This window comes from Hypomesus transpacificus, chromosome 19, assembly GCF_021917145.1.
Source record: "Hypomesus transpacificus isolate Combined female chromosome 19, fHypTra1, whole genome shotgun sequence".
In the NCBI taxonomy this organism is placed as follows: domain Eukaryota; kingdom Metazoa; phylum Chordata; class Actinopteri; order Osmeriformes; family Osmeridae; genus Hypomesus; species Hypomesus transpacificus.
The window spans coordinates 12,242,014-12,261,626 of NC_061078.1; the positions used below are offsets into that span (position 1 = coordinate 12,242,014).

Consider the following 19,613-nt stretch of genomic DNA (forward strand, 5'->3'; position numbering starts at 1 on the left):
TTCTAAAGCTTAAATTCACTTCTGGAAATGTGCCATTTCCCTCGCAATATGCTAAGTATATAAAATTCAGTTTGGTTTTCATGCCAGGTTAGCATGGATACAGCAAACTATTTTCTAAAAGACAAAAGCTGAAACTAATATTTCCATCATCAACAGGAAGAGGACATGTGAAAACAATGTGGTAATATGTGCGCACCAAAACAAACCAAAGTATGGGCATGATCAAAACCTTTGGGGCGGCACTGTTTTTCACACAACAGTGCTACTCAAGGGACTGTGCTTTAATACAACCAGTTAATACTAGACCAATGAGAAAACACAGAGGAAGTATGAACAAATTTGGGTCACCGAATAGTGTGGTGAAAGAAACACATGGAATGTATTCCCCTCTAAAGGGGACACAGAACCCTGAGGGTAAACTCTGTATTCTCATCTCTCATCGGAAAGATGCAGCACACGATGAACTCCCCTGCACTTTGCAAAACCCAATCTAGGATTCCCAGCCTGCACTCGATGCCACATGCAATTACACAACCTGTTGAGTGTTGTCCTGGGAATGCGGTCCTTGAGTCACTGGAGAATTAATGAAACGCGAAGGTGGACGGAGAGAAATTGCCTATATAACCTGTACTCAAGGTGCCCTTGTGGTATTTCTAAGAATAAGTCACACAACTGGAATGCAGCAGTCAAAGTCATAAACCAAGACATGTCTGGCTATGGTTATGATGTCACTGCTTTATCCTGATCCACAGTCGGTTGGATCTTCTAAGTCACTTCTAAAGGAACCAACACTGTCACACCAGAAAATATGACCACATTACATTTACTCCGCCTCCCTACACTGGCTCCCAATCCAACCCAGAGCTGATTTCAAAGTCCTACTTCTAACCTACAAATCTCTGTGGATTAGCATTGCCTTACTTGTCTGGTATCCTAGCACCCTATCATCCAATAAGGACAGTACGATCCCAAGATGCCGGCTATCTGGTGGTTCCCAAAATCCCCTCCAAAAAACGCTGCGGGCTGGGTGTCCTCATATAGAGTACCTCTTCTCTGGAACAAACTCCCTATTTAAATTAAGGAGGCTGACACTGTTTCGACATTCAAAGCTATATAAAACCTTTCTGTTTAGTCAGTTATACGGCTGCTGAAGTTTGTCTGTATGTGCTTGTATGTTTAGTTTAAAATTTCATTACAAATCAAGCATCGTTAGTTCTGCATGGGTATCATATAACTTGAAATAAAGTCAACTTGATTGTTACTGGTATTGTTTCTGTTGCTGGTTGGAGACTACGGAGGACATGGCAGTCTTATTTAGAGCTTCCCTTCCCTGGAACAGATTTCATGTTAACATTTGGTGGGCTGGTGCTTTCTTGGTGTCTAGGGCTACATCAAATAACCTTTCTTGTCTGCTAAACTGCTGCATTAGTTCACACTTGACCGGTGGGGACCTCACCCTTACTGTTATTGTAACTGTTAGTTGCTCATTTGCATTCTCTAATTCCTGCTCTCTCTGCCCCCCTCCACACCACCCTCCACACCTCCCCTGTGGTGTGGGGTGTTGAGCTGTCAACATCTGCCTGGTCGCCGGTCTGCCAAAGGTGGAACTGGTCGCCAGTGGACAACAGTCTATCACGGTCTGCCAACGTTGGACCTAGTCGCCAAGTGGACATCAGTCTCCATTGATAGACGACAGGGTGTTCCTGGTCCCTTCGCTTTCTGTCGATCTACCTGGCTGTCCTGTGATGCTGCGCCGATCGCATGACCCCAGCCCTGTGTCTACCACTGTTTAAACCGACATTCGCCAACTCTGACCAAAGTGGAACTTTATATTTTTGTGTATCAACACCCATTGGCACTTTTCTTGATGTATGACTATGTTTAGCCTGTGTTCTGCACCTCTCATTCACCAACCGTCTCTAGAGGAGGGGATCCCTAACCAAATTGTTCCTCCCAAGGTTTTTTCCATTTTTACTGAAATTAGTTTTTTGGGGGAGTTTTTCCTTGTCTTCTTTGAGGGTTTAGGTTGGTTTAGGGGCAGTTCTATGGGCGCATGTGAAGCCCTCTGTGACATTACCTGTAAAAAGGGCTATACAAATACATTTGATTTGATTTGAACACTGGCTAAGTTGTAATTTAGAAACTGCTTTCCATAGTTCTTTCAAAAGCAACAAAATGCAAATGCCTTTCTGTGAGATGGTTTTCACATTTCTTGTATGATCAACGTATACATTAATTAAAAACGTGTTTGTGCTGAATAGACTATTACTGTAAATGTAATATGCAAGTTGATGATGAACTGGAGCTTGTGGTGGATAAAAACTACAGACAGAAAAAAAAACTCACAACTATCTTGATGAAGAATACATCTATTTTTGTTAGTATTATTATATGCACCATGCCATTTGATAAGGACTGGACAGAGGTACCGAAGTGCGGGTGCCGTATGAAAAACATGATGAATTCAAATGACACGCGACATGGGGGCTAGAGTGTGTGGGGGCTCATTCAGGCTGACCTTCTTGTAGCCCGTAGAAAGAGAACAAAAATATCATTTCTTCGAAAATGGTGGTCGTTTACAAAACAGGTTGTGAGGTCATGTTGTCCTTTTTACAATATGTCTGGCCTTCCTCAGCCATTTTTGACACACACTGGAAATGAGATGGCATGTGATGGCTGTAAAATATCACCTCCATCTTATAAAGAACACATTACAACACATTGTTATGCTCCTTACCTGACAAGGCTGGCAGTGACATCAGGGTCTCTGGCCGTGACTGTTCCTATGACAGTGTTGATGGGCGCATTCTCGTCCACTTCCAGCACATATGTAGCCTTAGAGAAGATAGGAGGCTCGTCTGAATCCTCCACCGCTATCTTCACTGTGGCTGTGTCCTTGAAGGGCCCTCCACTACTGGGTTCAAATCTAACATTGGCAGCCTCAACCTTCAGTGTATAAGATCTTTTGGTCTCGAAGTCCAGGGGCTGTGTAGAGGGACATATCCCGATCACTAACAAGCACGGCAAAAACATCTTAATGTAGATGAATGAACATTAGGAGCATAATGAGGTTGGATGCAATAGCAGGCTTGCTTGTATTCTTTCAGAATCTATGGGAAGAAAAGCAGTGAATCTTTGGTGAAAGACAAAAATGAATTATTTGCAATAACTGCAATCTTACCTCAAGCAATCAGCGAGTTAGTATAGCAATCTGTATAAGGTTATGGCATCTGTTGTGTATACCGATATGGCTCTAAACAAGGTTAATCTAATGGAATCACACATGTTCTATTCCGATGTGTTAAGCAATAATGAAAAATTTGATTTGCGAAATTGTGCTACCTGAAAATGTTATTTTGTGACCCTGTTGCATGGCGATAACGTATTTACTCGATTTTCACTGGCAATAACCTCAAGAATGGCAAATAATGGAAGCATCCCTGTCAGCTCTTTCACTATCCACATTAAAGGACCAGCAGTGCATGCTCACTACGCGCTGTGTGTACAACCAAAAAGGCTTTCTGCTTTTCCAAAGGTAAATCTGGAACAATTGTTCTGGTGAGACAAGGCATTGCTTGTTGATTGCAATTAGGCCACATTGTCATTCTGCAGCATGCTACTGCTTTGACATACAGCTCAACTTTGAATATTGCAACATGTCACAATTCTACTATCTGGCATCTCCACGGACATCCCAGACTGTCACAGTTTTATTCCGAATCACCTCTGGCCGCTCTTATACTACTAGAATAATGGGATCAAGTCACTTCCTCGCTCCATAACCAGGATTTATAGGGAAATCAAAAGTGAGCCTTGCCGCTTGAGGGGACTAGAGTTGGCTTGGGGAATGAGAGAGGTTATAGGAGAAGGATAAAAAAGAGAAAGAAAAGTATTCCAGCGTTTCAGGGAGAACGACAGTCTCTAGTGGTCCCTGAGGCAGGGTCGGGCCAGCGGAGGGCCAGCACCAGCCGGCTGGAGGGAGGGGCCACAGCTGTGAGGGAATATCAGCCGGGGAGCTGGACCGACAGGGGGCTTTGAAGTCCACACGCCTGGCGTTAGGGCCCTAGTACGGAGGACTTGCAGACCCTTCCCCCCCCCGTCCCCCCCGCCCCCCCCGTTTGCCACGGTCTGAGGAGAAGCTATTTGGAGTTCTTTCATTATTAACCTCCCTCCCATTCCTTCCTTCCCTCCTTCCTTCCCTCCATTCTCTTCTCCTTGCTCTGCTAAAGGAAGTAGTGAACAGCTGGATCCAGGGCACAAGTTGGATTCAAAGAATTCCAATTTTACATCAAGGGGTTGTACATTAGGGATATCAGGCCAAAATGTGGTTAGGGATTGATGGAACCAATCTAATATTGCAACGAAGATCTTCAGACTGCCATTTCAAAGTCGTTGTTGTAATGATTCCATATGGAATATAGTATTTTATTTTGGACAATATGTTGCTATATTGAACTCTATTTAGTACTGTTTCTTAGTTTATTTCATACATTTAATAAAAAACAAGTCAACAGTTTACACTTGTTCCTCCCTACTGTATGTTCAAAGATATTGCTCGTCAGCATATTTGGAATTTATATAAAAATATCTCAAGGGTTTTGACAGAGTAAAATATAAAAAATAAAACGTCTGCCTAGATGTTTTCCCTTGAAACTTCAAGACACCATTATTATTCTCGACCTCTCAAACAACCAGGCCTGACACTCATAGGTGCATGACACCTCCTCACTGAGTCAGCCATATTGGAATAGTCCTCTGTGGCCCTCTGTCACTGCCTATTGTTTTGTGGGAGGTAAATTCATATAGCACTTGACTCTATAATCCAACAAGCTGCACTGTGGGTTTTCATTTTATGCTCAGTGTGCTCTATGTCTGAACACAGCTCGTGCTGCTATGTAAGGATGCAAATGGGGGTGCCTCCTACTAGAATGCTCTTTGTGTTGATCTAGAGGAGATTGTTTAGAAACCACTCTCTGATATCATTGCCGTTATTCACTGTGGAAAGCAAGAAGATCCAGAAAGAGACGTACAAAATGGTTCAGTGGTGAAGTAAAGTCAATGCACTCTACCTCATTTCCTCTACATCATTTCTTCCAAATATGCATAACTTCCCTGTGTCATTCCTCCTCCTCTTGATGCCTCCCACACCAAAGACACAATTTCGAGGTGGTGGCGATGAAACTTAATCTGTTTGTTCTTGCCAATGGTACAGAAATAATGACAGTTGTCAAACTATTTTTTTAACTCTTCTCTAAAGTTGTGAATTTTCGAGTAAACTTGAGTGACTATCTGTTTGGAGGGTGGGCAGCTAGCGTCCTGTCATAATGCCATCTTGTCCATCTCACCATTAGCGATGCGCCAATGCACTGAGTAGGAAGGCGTGGGGTGGAGGAGGTACGGCAGTTTTTCTCATGAGCGTTTGCATTGCAGAAGGAGGATGCCTGAGTAGGCAATGAAAACGCATGTGACATTTTCTCTCTCAACAGTTCGTGGTCCTTTAGTTCCAAGTTTTATAACAACATTGTTTTCTCTGCTGCAGTTTCCGTGTAATCGTGTGTGTTTGAGAACTGTGACAGAGAGAAACAAATCATGCAGTATGTTTCAGGCTGCTCATCACGTTCTAAACTCTTCTGAAGTTATCCATCAAGCAACATGAATATGGCTCTATCTTGAGGACGTGCTTACAGACATTGTTTAGGTTGTGCAGTTAGAGGTGGAAGAGGAAATCTCACCTTCTTCAACCTAAGGATTCCCTCCTGAGTCTGAGCATCTGTTGTGATCTCAAACATATTCCTATCGTCCCCATCAATGATGCTGTAGGTGGATTTTGCGTTCTCGCCAATGTCTCGATCGTTGGCCTTCACCTTGCCCCCTGGCTTCCCCACAACGAGGTCCTCTGGGATTACAAACTCGTACAGACCTGGAGGGTAGATACATGACCACTGAGTTGAGTAGTAGTATGATTCATACAATGACTGATGGTATTAGAGGATATAACAATTACTGACATTGTTTTGAGTCCAGAATAAAACTTTCAGTTTAGCAAAGTGCGATTATTCAGGAACAACCATATTGATGTTATAGGGTACTCTTACTTTTAGAGAACTTTGGCGGGTTATCATTGATGTCTGTCAGAGTCACAGTGACTGTTGTAGTTCCTGACAGTCCTCCCATGTGACCACCCATGTCCTTGGCTTGGATGACAACAAGGTACTCCTCCCTCATCTCTCTGTCCATTGCTTGCAGAGCAATTTTAATAGTTGCTGAAAGGGGGTAGAAAGGAAAACAACATGAGCACTGTAGCTTGTGAACAAAAAGGGGTGGTGGGGTTTGCAATAGTCATATTCAAAACTGTGATCTGCGACTTGCTGTAACGCCATGCCTGAGCAGTGAGCTGGCAGAGCAAATTAGCCTGTTTGTTTGCTGTTCAGTGTTGTACCTCTGTCTGCCACCATTTGTATTCTGATTGAGTGTGAATTATACTGTCTGTCTCGTATAATCTTGAATATTGTATGCAGAGCGGACCTTATTGACTGAGCCACCGTGCAGAATATAAAAAGCTCAGTGCGGGCACAGTGGATAATCCACTCTAAAAACAGAGACCCACAGACTCATCAAATGAAACCTTCATAAAGGCATTCTTTGGCATGACACCCTGCTTTGGTCACATCCAGGCTTTCATAATGACTATGGGCTTGGGGGTTGATGACTGAGCTGGCAGAGGTTAGAACATTTGGCTGTATTTCTGTAGAGAATCCACTGTAGGCTACACCACTTTCCTCAGATGCTTTGAAGTATTGTTTTGTTACTGGTGACAATGGGGTTGAGGAGTAGTAGCAGAACAATAAATACCTTGACTATTTATGCTTTTTCAAATGTATAAATTGTGTAATAACCAATTTTATAACGTACATTATTCTGTCTTAGGAATTAAGGTAACAGCACCTGTCCCAAAATAATAATGTAATATGCACATACCAACAAACACACACAAATGTACATGTACAAACACACACTATCATCAGTCACCCTCTGTTAGTCACTGCACTCTCATCTCTGTTGATCATCGTTAGCTATTCAAATTCATTCCTAATCATTGAAAAAGGAGGAAAGACAAACACTCATTTCCATAGATATTTGCTACTATTTTTTTACGGTCCATTAACCAAGTGATGAATTGGGGCATGATGATTATTTATTTATCCACTGCGTTTCATTTCCTACATAGTGGAAGTGTCAGATGGATTCTAATGGTTGTTTTCCCTTACCTTTTATTTTTCATTAACATTCATTAAAACATCTGGCTCTTATGAATGAGCCATCTGCATGTGTTCAGTAATCATGCAAAGCAAGAATGCTAATCCTTAAATTGTTCTTTCAAACGTTTGCTATACACACCTCTGTGTTTATGTAGCAAGGCTGACAGTAATTGAAATACTAAAATGAAGACAATAACGAAAGTCTACCAGTGGAAAAAAAGTGTTTATTTTGAACGCAGACTTCTACCTCTCCCTCTCAAAGCTTGTTTATTGTGTTGTTTTTCCAAATTGTGAGCTGTCGATTTCCATCTCATTGCTTATTAATGTAATTTCACCATTATTTAATCATGTTGCTTACAGACACACTGTTAACAAGTCGGCTGAAAATGCAATTAAGAAAAAAAAAACAGAGTCAAGGTTGAACAAGAAACAGACAGCAGATGGAATTTAAAGATAGCACTGTCAGTAAATAAAGAAATAAAAATAGCAGTCCTTGAATGTCATTTTGTACTTACCTTTACATCCGCATATAACCTGTGCTGTATAGTATCTGTGTCATTCAAATGAATCATAGCTATATCAATGCATCATACTATACGTGGTACATGGGCATGATTACACCAATATGCCTGAACTAAGATGATGGAGGAAAACACCAATTATAGAATCACACGAACTGCTCACCAGTGTTGGGGTCTATTGAGAAGTAAGGCTGTCCATCCAGAATGCTGTACACCAGCTTAGCACTGTTCCCATAGACTGGATCGTCAGCGTCTGTGGCCGTCACCCTCGTCACAGGTGTACCTATGGGTGACAGAGGTCAGATTGACAGTTAGTATGACTCAGCTAGTGTAGGTAAGAATGTGATCCCAGCTCGAAAACAAATGGATTTATGTGGAGAGAACCATATACTGTGAATTATGGTTTGTGAAATATGTAAGTTGAGGAGCACAAGTAAGTTATTGCTTGCTGCTTTCATGTGTTTCATGTTTACACCTTTTAGATCTAGTCGGTTTTTCCATGATGCATCAAGTCAGGTTAAGGTAAAGAGTATTGTTGTCCCTCTATCACCAAGATAATAAGTGTTAACAACAAGTGCTTAAACCATTTTTGTAGATTCCGGTTGTTTTCTCAGCCATGAATGAGCATAATTAAGCTATTATATCACCAGCAAGAAATATAAAACAAAAACTGGGAAAGTGTAATCTTTGAAAGATAAAAAGCGTCACTGTAACGAGCCACACCCGTGGCCTACATCTTCATGAGCACAAGGCTCAGGTGGGAGGAAATGATGAAAGAGGGGAAAAAAAGAAAAAGGGCGAAGCCACGCAGTGACAGTGCAGATGGCATAGTAATTGTTTCTGTAAAATCTGTAGTGAGGTGTTCTGACACAACACAGGTAAATGTTTTATGGTTAGACAAGGCATCAGGCCAAGCCACAGGTGTCTCAGCCTAGCTCCAGCAGGAGACAGAGTGGCTGATCGTGGGGAGAATGCTCCAGTTAGCCACCACTGGGTCTGACATAAGGCAGGCCATAACACAGTGATGACATGAGCTCCAGTAATTAGACTCGAGGGCAGGCGTAACACTCGTGTTTTTTTGCCATTGAAAAGGTACTGTATTTGTATAGTTAATATACAAATGTGCTCAAAAAGTGTTCAACTCAGCATCGCTAGGGTAAGAACAAGGTGTTACATTATGTTAGGTTAAGACCCACTGATAAGAAGTCTCTTGCTGACTTTTTGCTAGCCTTTCTTATTAAAATAAACAAATACCTTAATTTTGTCAATAACAACATTATAAATGTCCAGTGCCCATGTGATATAAATGATATCCCAGAAGCGTAGCCTCGAGGGGACCTGGGGGGGCCTAGGCTTAATCATCTGTCCGCCCCCCCCAGAGGCTTCCAATGAAAAAATAAGGAATTGTTGATTTGTTTTTGTGGCCCCCTCATTTTAAGATGTGACCCCTCAAAAATTGCATTCTAGCGACGTTGCTGCTGTATGCAATAACGTATGTATTGAAATGTATCAAAAATGCATAAAATATGCTTCCAAAGTCCACATACCTACATACTTACATGTATTCAAGTTGTCAATAAGTATGCAAACATACAAACTCAGCACATTTGTGTACACTCGTGTGTGAAAAAATACAAATATAATAAAATTTAGTTCTCATACAATACATTTCAATTAGATTTAGGTAACTATTGACACTGTCACTTTCAGCTCAATATTGCACTATTGCACTAACTGTACCCCACTTTTAGGCTGGAATAGGTCTTGTTTTAGGTTAGTGTAGGTCTATAAGGTTCGTATAGGTCATTGTATGTATTAGTGTATAATGTGTATCATTGTTTATTGCATACTTTTTTTGTATATTAGGGTGTTTATTACTATTATTTGAATGTTATCTTATATAATTGTATATGTTTATATGTAATGCTAGGTTACTTGCGTTGTTTTGTCAGTGCACAGTCTGACCTTGTGTTGTTCTGTGCACCTGACAATAAAACTTGAAACCTTTTTCTGCTTAGGTCATGACAATGTATTGCAGAGAAATCCCTGCCTCCTCTTTCTCTTGAAGATTGGCCTCTTGGCCTATTTAATGGTGAACAGTTACTTTACTTTCATATAATAACATTTGATGCATCTTGGTAGAATCCAAAGTTGACCCCTGGGCATTCTAAAAGATGCATTACACAGCTGTGATCAACCACAAATACTGCAATAATCACTATTCACAAAGTCACATTTTAACAATTGATAAATAGCCTATAAATATTGTTGACCCTTTACAAACCATATTCCTGCTTATTTTGCCACTAGATACATACTATAACAAATGATTCAAACAATGATTATCCCCTAATGCCAGCCCCCTCACAACAACTGAACAAAACAGAAAGCCACCATTGCACTTTGACTGGAAACACGGGTTCAGTGCTGCAACCCAATTATTTCACAGTAAGAGAGCCTCAAGTGGCCCTTGGAGATGTGCGCTTGTTAGTAATTCATAGGCTTGTGATGACCCTTGTTGTTGCCAGGGAGCCCCTCTTAAATTTCACACCATAAGTTTAACTGTTTCTAAGGTTCATGGTCATGTTTCATTGCCGAGAATAACTGCAAGGACCCTATCTTTTTCTAACATCCATTTTTGGGGTTTCCCTGACATACAAGATGGTGATTGACTGTCTGAAAAACTAACAAAGAAGCTTACCTCAACATAAAGTTATGTAATCCCTCACATAGAGTCCCATTCTCAGACCTTTTGAAGATTTGAAGTGTACACAAGATTTTATGGAAATGTAATTAACATGTTAATCAAATAAAGCAAACAAAACTGTGTGTGAACGTAACGAAACATAATTATAGGAACTGTTTGCCAATGATGTGTGCAATAATCCAAATGACTCTAGTTATGCCAAATTGTCTGAATGTAAATTAAATCCTTTGTGTCACAGGTATTTGTCAGTTTCAAATATAATGAAAACAGGAAATTGCACTCCATTTTCCAAAGATTGTGAGTTTAGCTGCCTAAAAAAAAGTTAACAATGTAAACATTGCAAAGAAGAAAATAACATTAAACATATTGAGAATTATAAAAGACACCTCATACAGTTATGTTACAACGTCAATGGTGTGTCTGGTGCAAATACTGAGTAGAAAATGAGTTACAATGTATATGAATGGATGAAGCTGAAGAAGAAAAACTCCTCGTAGAAAAACAGTGGAAGCGGTGAAGCGTGAAATAGCTCCCTCTTCCTCTTCCCTCACAGAGGGGCAAACTCTTCTCTGCTCCTCCAATAAAAAAATGACGGATTCGATAAGCTTCTGTTTGGAACTGTTTCAAATCAGTACAGATTAGCTTGTCCTTCCTCAATATTGTGGAGAGAATCCAGGGACACTCTTGACTGTCGAGTCGGCTGCACCTCTGGGCCTTGGGATGGTCGAGGAAACTCAATTGTGAGAATATTGTCTCTGGTTTTATTTGACGCCTGTAGCACCGGTGCAATCACAATGGTGAAACACCTATAAACTCCAACAGATGAAAGAGCACAATCGCTTTTAAAGAATGAAAGCAGAAGCTGATTTGAGTGTGTGACAAACCTTCTACCTGATGGTTAGAAGCCAAAATCAATTGATGTGTGCCATGACAGTGCTGAAATGTTACTAATGTGACGGTCTCGCCATCCAGCAGTAGGTTTATGTGTGAAAGTGTGGTGTGGCGGTAACACTTCATGCTAGCAGTCACATACGCTTCCCCCGCAGTACTTTCAAACGTGGCCTTTACTCCCAGTCTGTTTCCTCTCTGCTCTCTTTCCTCATTCCTCCAGACAAATTCAATGTCATGAACTATGGAGACAGGGTGGACAGTCAGTCATCCAAATAAAGACGAAATACTACCATGAAACTCCTGTCTAGAATGTTCTCAAGACTGTTTGACCCTTTTCTCTTTCTGAAACACCCTGTCACATGCAAACACTTTTGAGACTCTTAATTGCTACACCATGTATTTAAATGCTAGTGTGTTTGATCTTATAGTACAGTAACAACCTTATTAATGGAAATACAGCAAAGGGGTGTTTATGTTTTTGTATGCTTGGTAATCTCATTATCACATCCTTGAGTAACAGGGATTCATGGCCACAACCATCATTTGCACAGAAGTTTTACCCACAGGATATTGTTATCAGGCAATTAGGTAATGACAGTTCAGTGATCTTAATGTTATGGGGGCTTGTTTCTCTGTGGGCTTGGAGTAGGACAAAGACGTAAGGTTAAAGCCCTCTATTTCATCAGCTTAAAAATATAAAATAGGTTGGGGTAGACTTCCCATTTACAGTGTACACTGCCTGGTTGATAGAAAATCAATAGGAATCTTCCATGAAAACTGGAGATGGGATGAATTGAGAGGCTCTCGGATGTCAGAGGTGGTGCATTTGCAGAGAAGGCAGAGCGTTTTTTGCACTTTATTTGACAATGTCTGCTAGAATCTATGTGGTATTTACTTGATGATGCAAACAGGACAGGCTTTTAGGTGCGGATAACAGTTGAGTGACTATTGAGGTAAAGTAAACCAACTAACAAAGCCTGTCTGAGTGCAGCATTATTACGTCTGTGTATTTTCCCAATTTAGAAAGACGTTGGCCTTTATGACACAGCTGAATCACATACCCAAGTTTTCTGTTAGCTCTCAGAGAATTGTGGAGCCATGAATAAGGCCTCTGATATGCTGCACACCCACCTGGCTGGCAGTCAGGCTGGTTGGCTGGCCACTGACAGGAAATGGGGTGCCGAGGTGGCCATGCATATGTATAGAGTCACTGAGGCATAGACCCCATTCAGTCATAGGGCGAGAACATGGCTGTTCTAGCTACAACGAAAGCATGGGGCTAACAGTACCCTGCTGTATACTACTGGGGTAAAACAACCCTGTTTACATCTGACTGTGTGTGCACTGTGGGGGACAAAGATAGATCTGGTTCTGCATGAAAAGAGACAAAACAAATCCGTGTCCCTGTTTCAGGTTTACTGCATGAACCATGTTTGCTGCACATTTTAAGACCATTTAATTGTCTGTTAATATTTCTACGTGCATGAAGCCAGGGTCTCCAAAGGATCTACAATGGAGGGCTGAGAGAACCTGATTCAATCATGCATCAACAGCAAAGTGTATTATTGCATACATGAAGTGTGTGTGTGGGGGGGGGGGTTTAATCATTTTGTTTTTGGTTCCACCACCTTATTCGTGGATCAGACACTAAATAAGCTAATGGAGAGAGAGGACACATTGAATACTGCAATGTATTTTCAATACCATCGATTGTTTATATGAGAGTTTGGCCAGTCAATGCTCTCCTCAGCTTTCTAGGTCAGACTCGACGGGTGCCAGCCTCTAAAATGGCTGACTGGGTGGTGAGTAGCATTACGCTTTTGACAGGAGAATGATTATGTATTGATTATCATCCCATAGACACTAGTGGTGCTAGCTTCCCTGGGTGTGGAAAGATTGGATAATAGCTCATGATCTGAGTAAAAGAGTGATGGCATGTCTGGTTTGTTATTCTATGGCTGTAGCTGGACAGCCCATCTGATAGAAATCCACAGACTGGAAAATAAGATAAAAAAACATTGAAAAACATTTGGTGCTGCCTCGACTGTTGTTTAGTAAAATGGGTTGGCCTGAGCTTCTGAAGTACAAATGTGATGAACAGTGTCGAAAGAGCTAGAGGCATCTGTGCATCTGTGTTCTGAAGATGATTACGACATCAAAACAACTTTAATTATGCTACATACGGATTTACAATTGAGGTATTTTGTGTATAACTTCAAACCAACAGTATGAAAAGGAAAGGTGTGAACTTCATTTGTGGGAAGAGAAGTGTGACCAACAAAGCCATTCGTATACAAAATGATTAACATTTCTGGACTTGAAAATGAGGGTAACCTTGCTCTCACTTTTTATTCTGTGTCGTGAACATTTCCTTTAAAACGTCAAATATAAATTTGGACGAGCCTGCCGAAAAAAATAAGCATTTTCTACTTCGGCACATCGCTCTTTCTCTCGCTCAGCTAATGCATACTCGGTTTTACAGTAGGTATACTAAACGCAGATGAGTGAGAGAGATGAAACATAATGAAGAACACCTGACAAGATCAACATCCATGTGTTTATGAGCTCGACATTTTTAAATGTTAGGGGCATACTGTAAAGGACTGTAGATGAGTAACAGCAGGGGAAAAAAATCTTGAAGATAAGATATGGTTGTCAGCATCGGAAAAAATTGCTCCCCTGAGTCAGTGATGGATAAGGGACGTCAGCCTGGTGAAGACTAAGGGACCGTCACACTTAAGTTCTTACATTGTCGTTGTTGTCGTACAATTAATAGTCTTTTAGAACACAGAGTGGAATCCTTCACTGAGAAACCAGGGAGTATGTGTGTGTGAGTGTGTGTGAGTCTGTGTGTGATGACAAGCAAGCCTTACATAAGTAGCAGGCGGAGAGTGTGGGGCCTTGACAAGCCATTTACAGGAACCACAGGAACAAAACAATTAAGGGTGTCCTTTGTTCACCGTTGATGGCTCTGACATATGCTGCCATTTTAAAGTGTTGTGTCATTGATTCACTTTAATTAGTTCTTTCAAAATGTGTGCAACATGCAGATAGAGTTCAGAGAAGGAAGTTGAGGAGAACGATGGGCCACTTCACATGTTTAATTGCTCCCACGGCACTTCTAATAACATGTAATGACAGAGTATATTAAAACTGACATCTTCATCACATGTAATTTACCTGGTTGTTGCATTTGTTCCCAAAATATCTTTTGGGGGGTTTGTCCGAATGCATTTGGTTGAGGTTTTTAACCTAACCTATATTCAACAGCTTCCCCAAATCTTGTTACATGTGACACACTTGCTATAAGCCATGCAAATCTCTTTCTTGACATACCTATTATATGCCAATATAGCCTTGAAAATGTCCCATATAAGACCTGTAATAATACAAGTTACAATTGGCCTTCTGTATTGGAAAAATATGCAATTCTGATAGACATTGTTTAGGAGTTCCAGAGCAAAGGACAAACCTTTGATACCAGTAGTGAAGCCAGGCTGATCTTGTGGTATCAGAAGGGTTAAATTAAATACCAGAGGAATCTAAAGGGAAGAGTAAATTCGCAGGAGTTATGTGACTGGTGACTTAATGTATCAGTCAGCCACAGAGAGTTCTCCTAGAACCGTCTGACAAGTAATCCATCATTGGGAACACACAGAAGCCTGCACACACATAAACTGTCTCTCTGATACACAGACCAGACATAGCCTTGCATGTAATGTCCATGCACATGCACATCCACGCACACACATCAGACACACATGGGAAAACATTCTCTCTCTTTGTCTCTCTCTCTTTCTTTTTCTCTCTTTGACTCTCTCTCTCTCTCTCTCTCTCTCTCTCTCTCTCTCTCTCTCTCTCTCTCTCTCTCTCTCTCGCTCTCGCTCTCTATCTCTCTGACACGAACACAGCACTCTCACACACAAATACAGTCTCTGATCACATTAGTTGGATCCCAAGAAGAGAAGAGCAATTGGAGAGTGATTTTAAATGGTGAGTAATCTCCAGCTTTGTTTCTACTCTCTGAAGTGAGGTGGATGGATAAAGGGCCATCTCTGCAGTGTGCCTCCGAGCACATTCACCCAATTACCCTGAAGCCCCTGATATGACACACTGAACCTCTGCTCACCGACTGGCTGCAACCAGAGTGACTGACTACTGTGTATGGACACTGCTCAGTGACCATGGAGAAACCACAGACTGATTCAATCCATACTAGCATGCTAGGGGCAATGTTGCTGCCAATATTTCACTAACAGTGAAACAGGAATAAGGCACTGTGCTGCAGAAAGCAAGCCTTTATAGATATCGAAACAGCCGGAGAAAAGACAGCCAGAAACAAATACCTGTGTGGGTGACTTTGAGGCCTGACCTCGGAGGCAACCCTATGGTAAGCATCAAGGTTCTGTTTAACTACAGTAACAACAGTCTGGCATGTTGAGCTACCTGAGTTCCTGTTTCTGCAGGGGACTAACATCAAACAGTTACTGCATTTCATCTTCGTAATGCTACATTACAAATGAATACTTATGAAGTCTGTTTCGGAAATCTCTGGCCGTCAAGCATTACATGATTCAGTAATACTGTAGTGTCAGTAATGCATTCTTGGTTTGAGAAAACCAAAGACAGTTTAGCATACTGTAGGATACTGATACTACAATATGCAACGGCGATTGTTTTTTAACCAAGCCCAGGTTGATAGTTTTGTTCAATCCTGAGCAGCAGCAGAGTCCAGGCTTTGTGCTAATGGACTAGGCATCTATGAGGATGACAAGAGAGGGCTTCTCATTGTAAAGATTTACCACTTGATTCTGTCTTCTTATCGGTTTCTTTTTCAAACGACCTTGCTGAGCGGACTTTTATACCTATCCCCTTTATTCCAGCTCTGGTGATTGGATAAGCCTCTCAGCTCCTGTCTCTGCCACTGTTGATGAATGGCTTTCCCTCCCATTTATGTAGCTGTGTCCAATTCCTTGCCACCAGCATCGCCACATGAATCTTCCCCTCTTGCCCCTGGCTGGCGTGCCATGCTCACACAACACGAACAAACAAACCCCCAAAAAGTCTGGAGTCTCTGTGTTTACTCAAGTGCTAGTAACTCGCTGCGATAACTGAGTTGTTTCGCGTTCCCTCACTGGTCATCCTACACACTGAGAACTCGACACCATGCTGATTTGGTTCATTGGCCTTTGTTGAGAACAGACATTGTTCAAAACACGGTAAATGGTATGGGATTCAATGGGATGTGGTCAGCAATGTTTAAGTTTGAGATAGAGGCTTGGCTGTCTGTGGGGACAAAACAACTGTGGTTGCTACATCAGACAATTAATAATTCAGAGATGGGGGCACTGGCAAGGCATGTGATCCTGATCTCACTGTCTAACTGCTGAGTACTGTTCAACATCTGGAGCAGGATGAGGACGCACATGAACAAGTCCTCTGCACACACACACACACACACACACACACACACAGAAAGAAACAGATATTCCACATTGAAGTCAAGGTTTGTGGGGTGAAAGAGAAAGCAAGAGAAATACATGGGAAATCGAGTCAAACAATGCTAAAGGGTTGATAGGTAAACCCTACAACACGGCATTCAATATCCACAGCTCCTCTCCTGCATAATTAATTTCAATCAGGAGAGACCTGGATAAGTGAAAGATATTTATTACAGAATAATAAATGTACTACAATGTTTGGAGCTTGGACCCCGCGGGGAATTATATAAATCAACGGGCGCCTGCCCAACGCCCGAAGAAGAATCCCCCGCGGAGTCCAGACATTGGTGGCAGTGGCACAGCCGACGACCAATCGAGCCGAAGAAGAAGACAGGAACCGGGTGGCGACGGGGAGGTGGAGGGTCGCGCACTTGACAGCATGAACAAACTACACAGGGAGAGAATCGTATTTAAAGGCACGGATCATATGACGCCATGTATTGTAGGCGGGAGCGCTAATCAACCTGAACCCCGGTGACCGCCCGACCCGGGAACGGGGGAACGTAGGGCGTTCTTAGCGAGGGGAGTGAGTAGTGTAAACTACGATTGAGCCAGAGTGCAGAGATCGGTCTTGCCTGACTGAACTTGCGCTATGCTTCATCAGGGGGGCTAGATTCTGAACTGACTGAAAGATTTCAGTAAGAAAGCATTCTGGCATCCAGACAGATATGAATAAGCGTTTGCCAAGTCTGGGGTGAGAATTAGAACACTTCAGCATTCTCGGAACACTCCCCCGCTTGGCGGTGTGATGGTGGTGGTGATGATCCAGAGACGACCTCCCACTCACCACACACACATTCTAGACTTCCCTTCTCACCTCATTTAATTCATAATAAGCCTGATAGAGTAGGCTAAGCTGGTGTTACCCAGCACCCTCAACAGTACGAGCCAGCTCTCAAGAAGGGATGTGGCTCAGCAGAGTTGTAAGCTTGGAGACTCAAACTTGCAGCTCATGGCATGGCACATTGACAATGTCCAATATCATTAATCGGAACAAACAAAAATTACAGCATGCAGGCTTATTGAAAGGGCAATACAAAAAGGATAGAACCATCGCTTCCAGGACTGGATGGTAAACAACAGAAATGTAAAAAGGCATTACAGTAAACAGGATTTATTTGACATTCTTTGGGATGTAACAAAAACAACACACACATGTATGCAGACATACAAGTACATTAGGGTGAGAGTGAGGATTAAGCAAGGGTCTCACACTGATTACCATGTTACAGAAGGTCAACCCCTCCAACAGAATTATGCGCTAGCCCCATTAGCAACAAGCTAGGGTTTTTACACAACCATCACCAGAACCAAAACACACTTCAACTAATATGTTAACTTCCCTTTCATCTCGTCTGCCTTCTATCCCTCCTTGACGCCCTCCATGAAAGGGGTGAGCCGTGAAAAGCAGTGGACGTGGGGGTTTTGTCCCTCGTCTCATTCAGCTGTTTCACCGTATTACTATTCATCCACAGAGGAATCACTCAAAAAAAGAGAGGCAGAGAGAGAGAGAGGTAGAGGGGCAATCTTATGCAGAACACATTGAAGGGCCTCATTACCTGGAGCCTGTAGTTTTTGTTCTCCCTCTGGGGAAGACCAGGGTGGGGTGTTACAGAGAAAGAGAAAGAAAGAGAGAGAGAGACAGGAAGAGAGAGAGAGACAGGAAGAGAGAGAGAGACAGAGAGAAGACAACGAAATATGACTCAGCTGGAGAGAGAGAGAGATAGAGCTTAAGAAAGAGAGAGCGGGAGAGGAAGGGAGCAAAGAAATAGGACTCAGCTACACTGAGCAGTGGGACAAATTACACCCAACCAGAAGCATATTTACAACCGCAGGCTAGGGGTGTGTTAATGCAGAGCTAAAGCAGGTGTGGGACATCTGACGTGCATGTGTGTTTGTGTGTGTGGGTGTGTGTGTGCCACAAGCGTGTATGCCTGTGAATGGCTGTCTACATTTGCTACAAAGAACAAATGGCTCAGGAGGCATTGAGGAGGCTTTCATTGGTTTCTTTGAACCAGAGACTGATCATATTACATGCATAATTCAAGGTACATTGGATGATAAATAACACTGGATGAATAAGTAATGTTTGTGTGCGTGTGTATGTATAAATATGTGTGTATAAGGTGGATGGAGCTGATATAGGGTGTCAGGTAACTGATTGATAGCAGCCCTAACATAGTATGGTAGACCTTACAGGGGGGGGGGACATAAAATAGCCACAGGTATTGATGCAGCCTATGCTTACACACACACACACATTCACATGTAACACACACAAACAAACACCCCATTAAGTGAAGCAACCAATAGATACTGAGCAGGTTATTTACAGAAAGGCCCAGCTTGTCCACCCAGCCTGTCCTTTCCTGTCCCTATTTAACACTCCAGAACGGCCTGGCTGGCCTTGAAGAATGGCTACATTGGCCTGGTTCATTGCTCAGACCCCCTGCTCCAGCTGAGGCCCTGGGTCAACCCCAGCCCAGCCAGTTCCAAGCTGGCCCAGGCAGGCTCAGTGCCTGGACCTCAGATGTGGCCCTGCTCTGTCCCAGCTGCACATTGTGTTAAAGGCCTGGAGCCCCCTGCCTCTTGGTCCATCTGCCTGTTCTGGAGACCTGAACCCGGGACCAGAGGAGACACACACGCACACACATTCACACACACACACACACACACACACACACAGACACACACACACATACACTCTTTCTATCTCTCGCTCTCTCTTTATCTA

At 42.3% G+C, this 19,613-nt stretch overlaps 1 protein-coding gene across 1 annotated transcript in view; it reads right to left on the reverse strand.

Moving 5' to 3' along the window:
• cdh8 (cadherin 8) overlaps positions 1 to 19,613 on the reverse strand; it is a 55,759-nt gene that overhangs the window by 8,703 nt on the left and 27,443 nt on the right. The window contains exons 3-6 of the mRNA XM_047042099.1: positions 7,944 to 8,063; positions 6,096 to 6,263; positions 5,733 to 5,920; positions 2,738 to 2,985 (exon numbers count right to left, since the gene is read on the reverse strand). Coding sequence (XP_046898055.1) covers positions 2,738 to 2,985; positions 5,733 to 5,920; positions 6,096 to 6,263; positions 7,944 to 8,063 — 724 coding nt within the window. The remainder of the gene's footprint in view (positions 1 to 2,737; positions 2,986 to 5,732; positions 5,921 to 6,095; positions 6,264 to 7,943; positions 8,064 to 19,613) is intronic.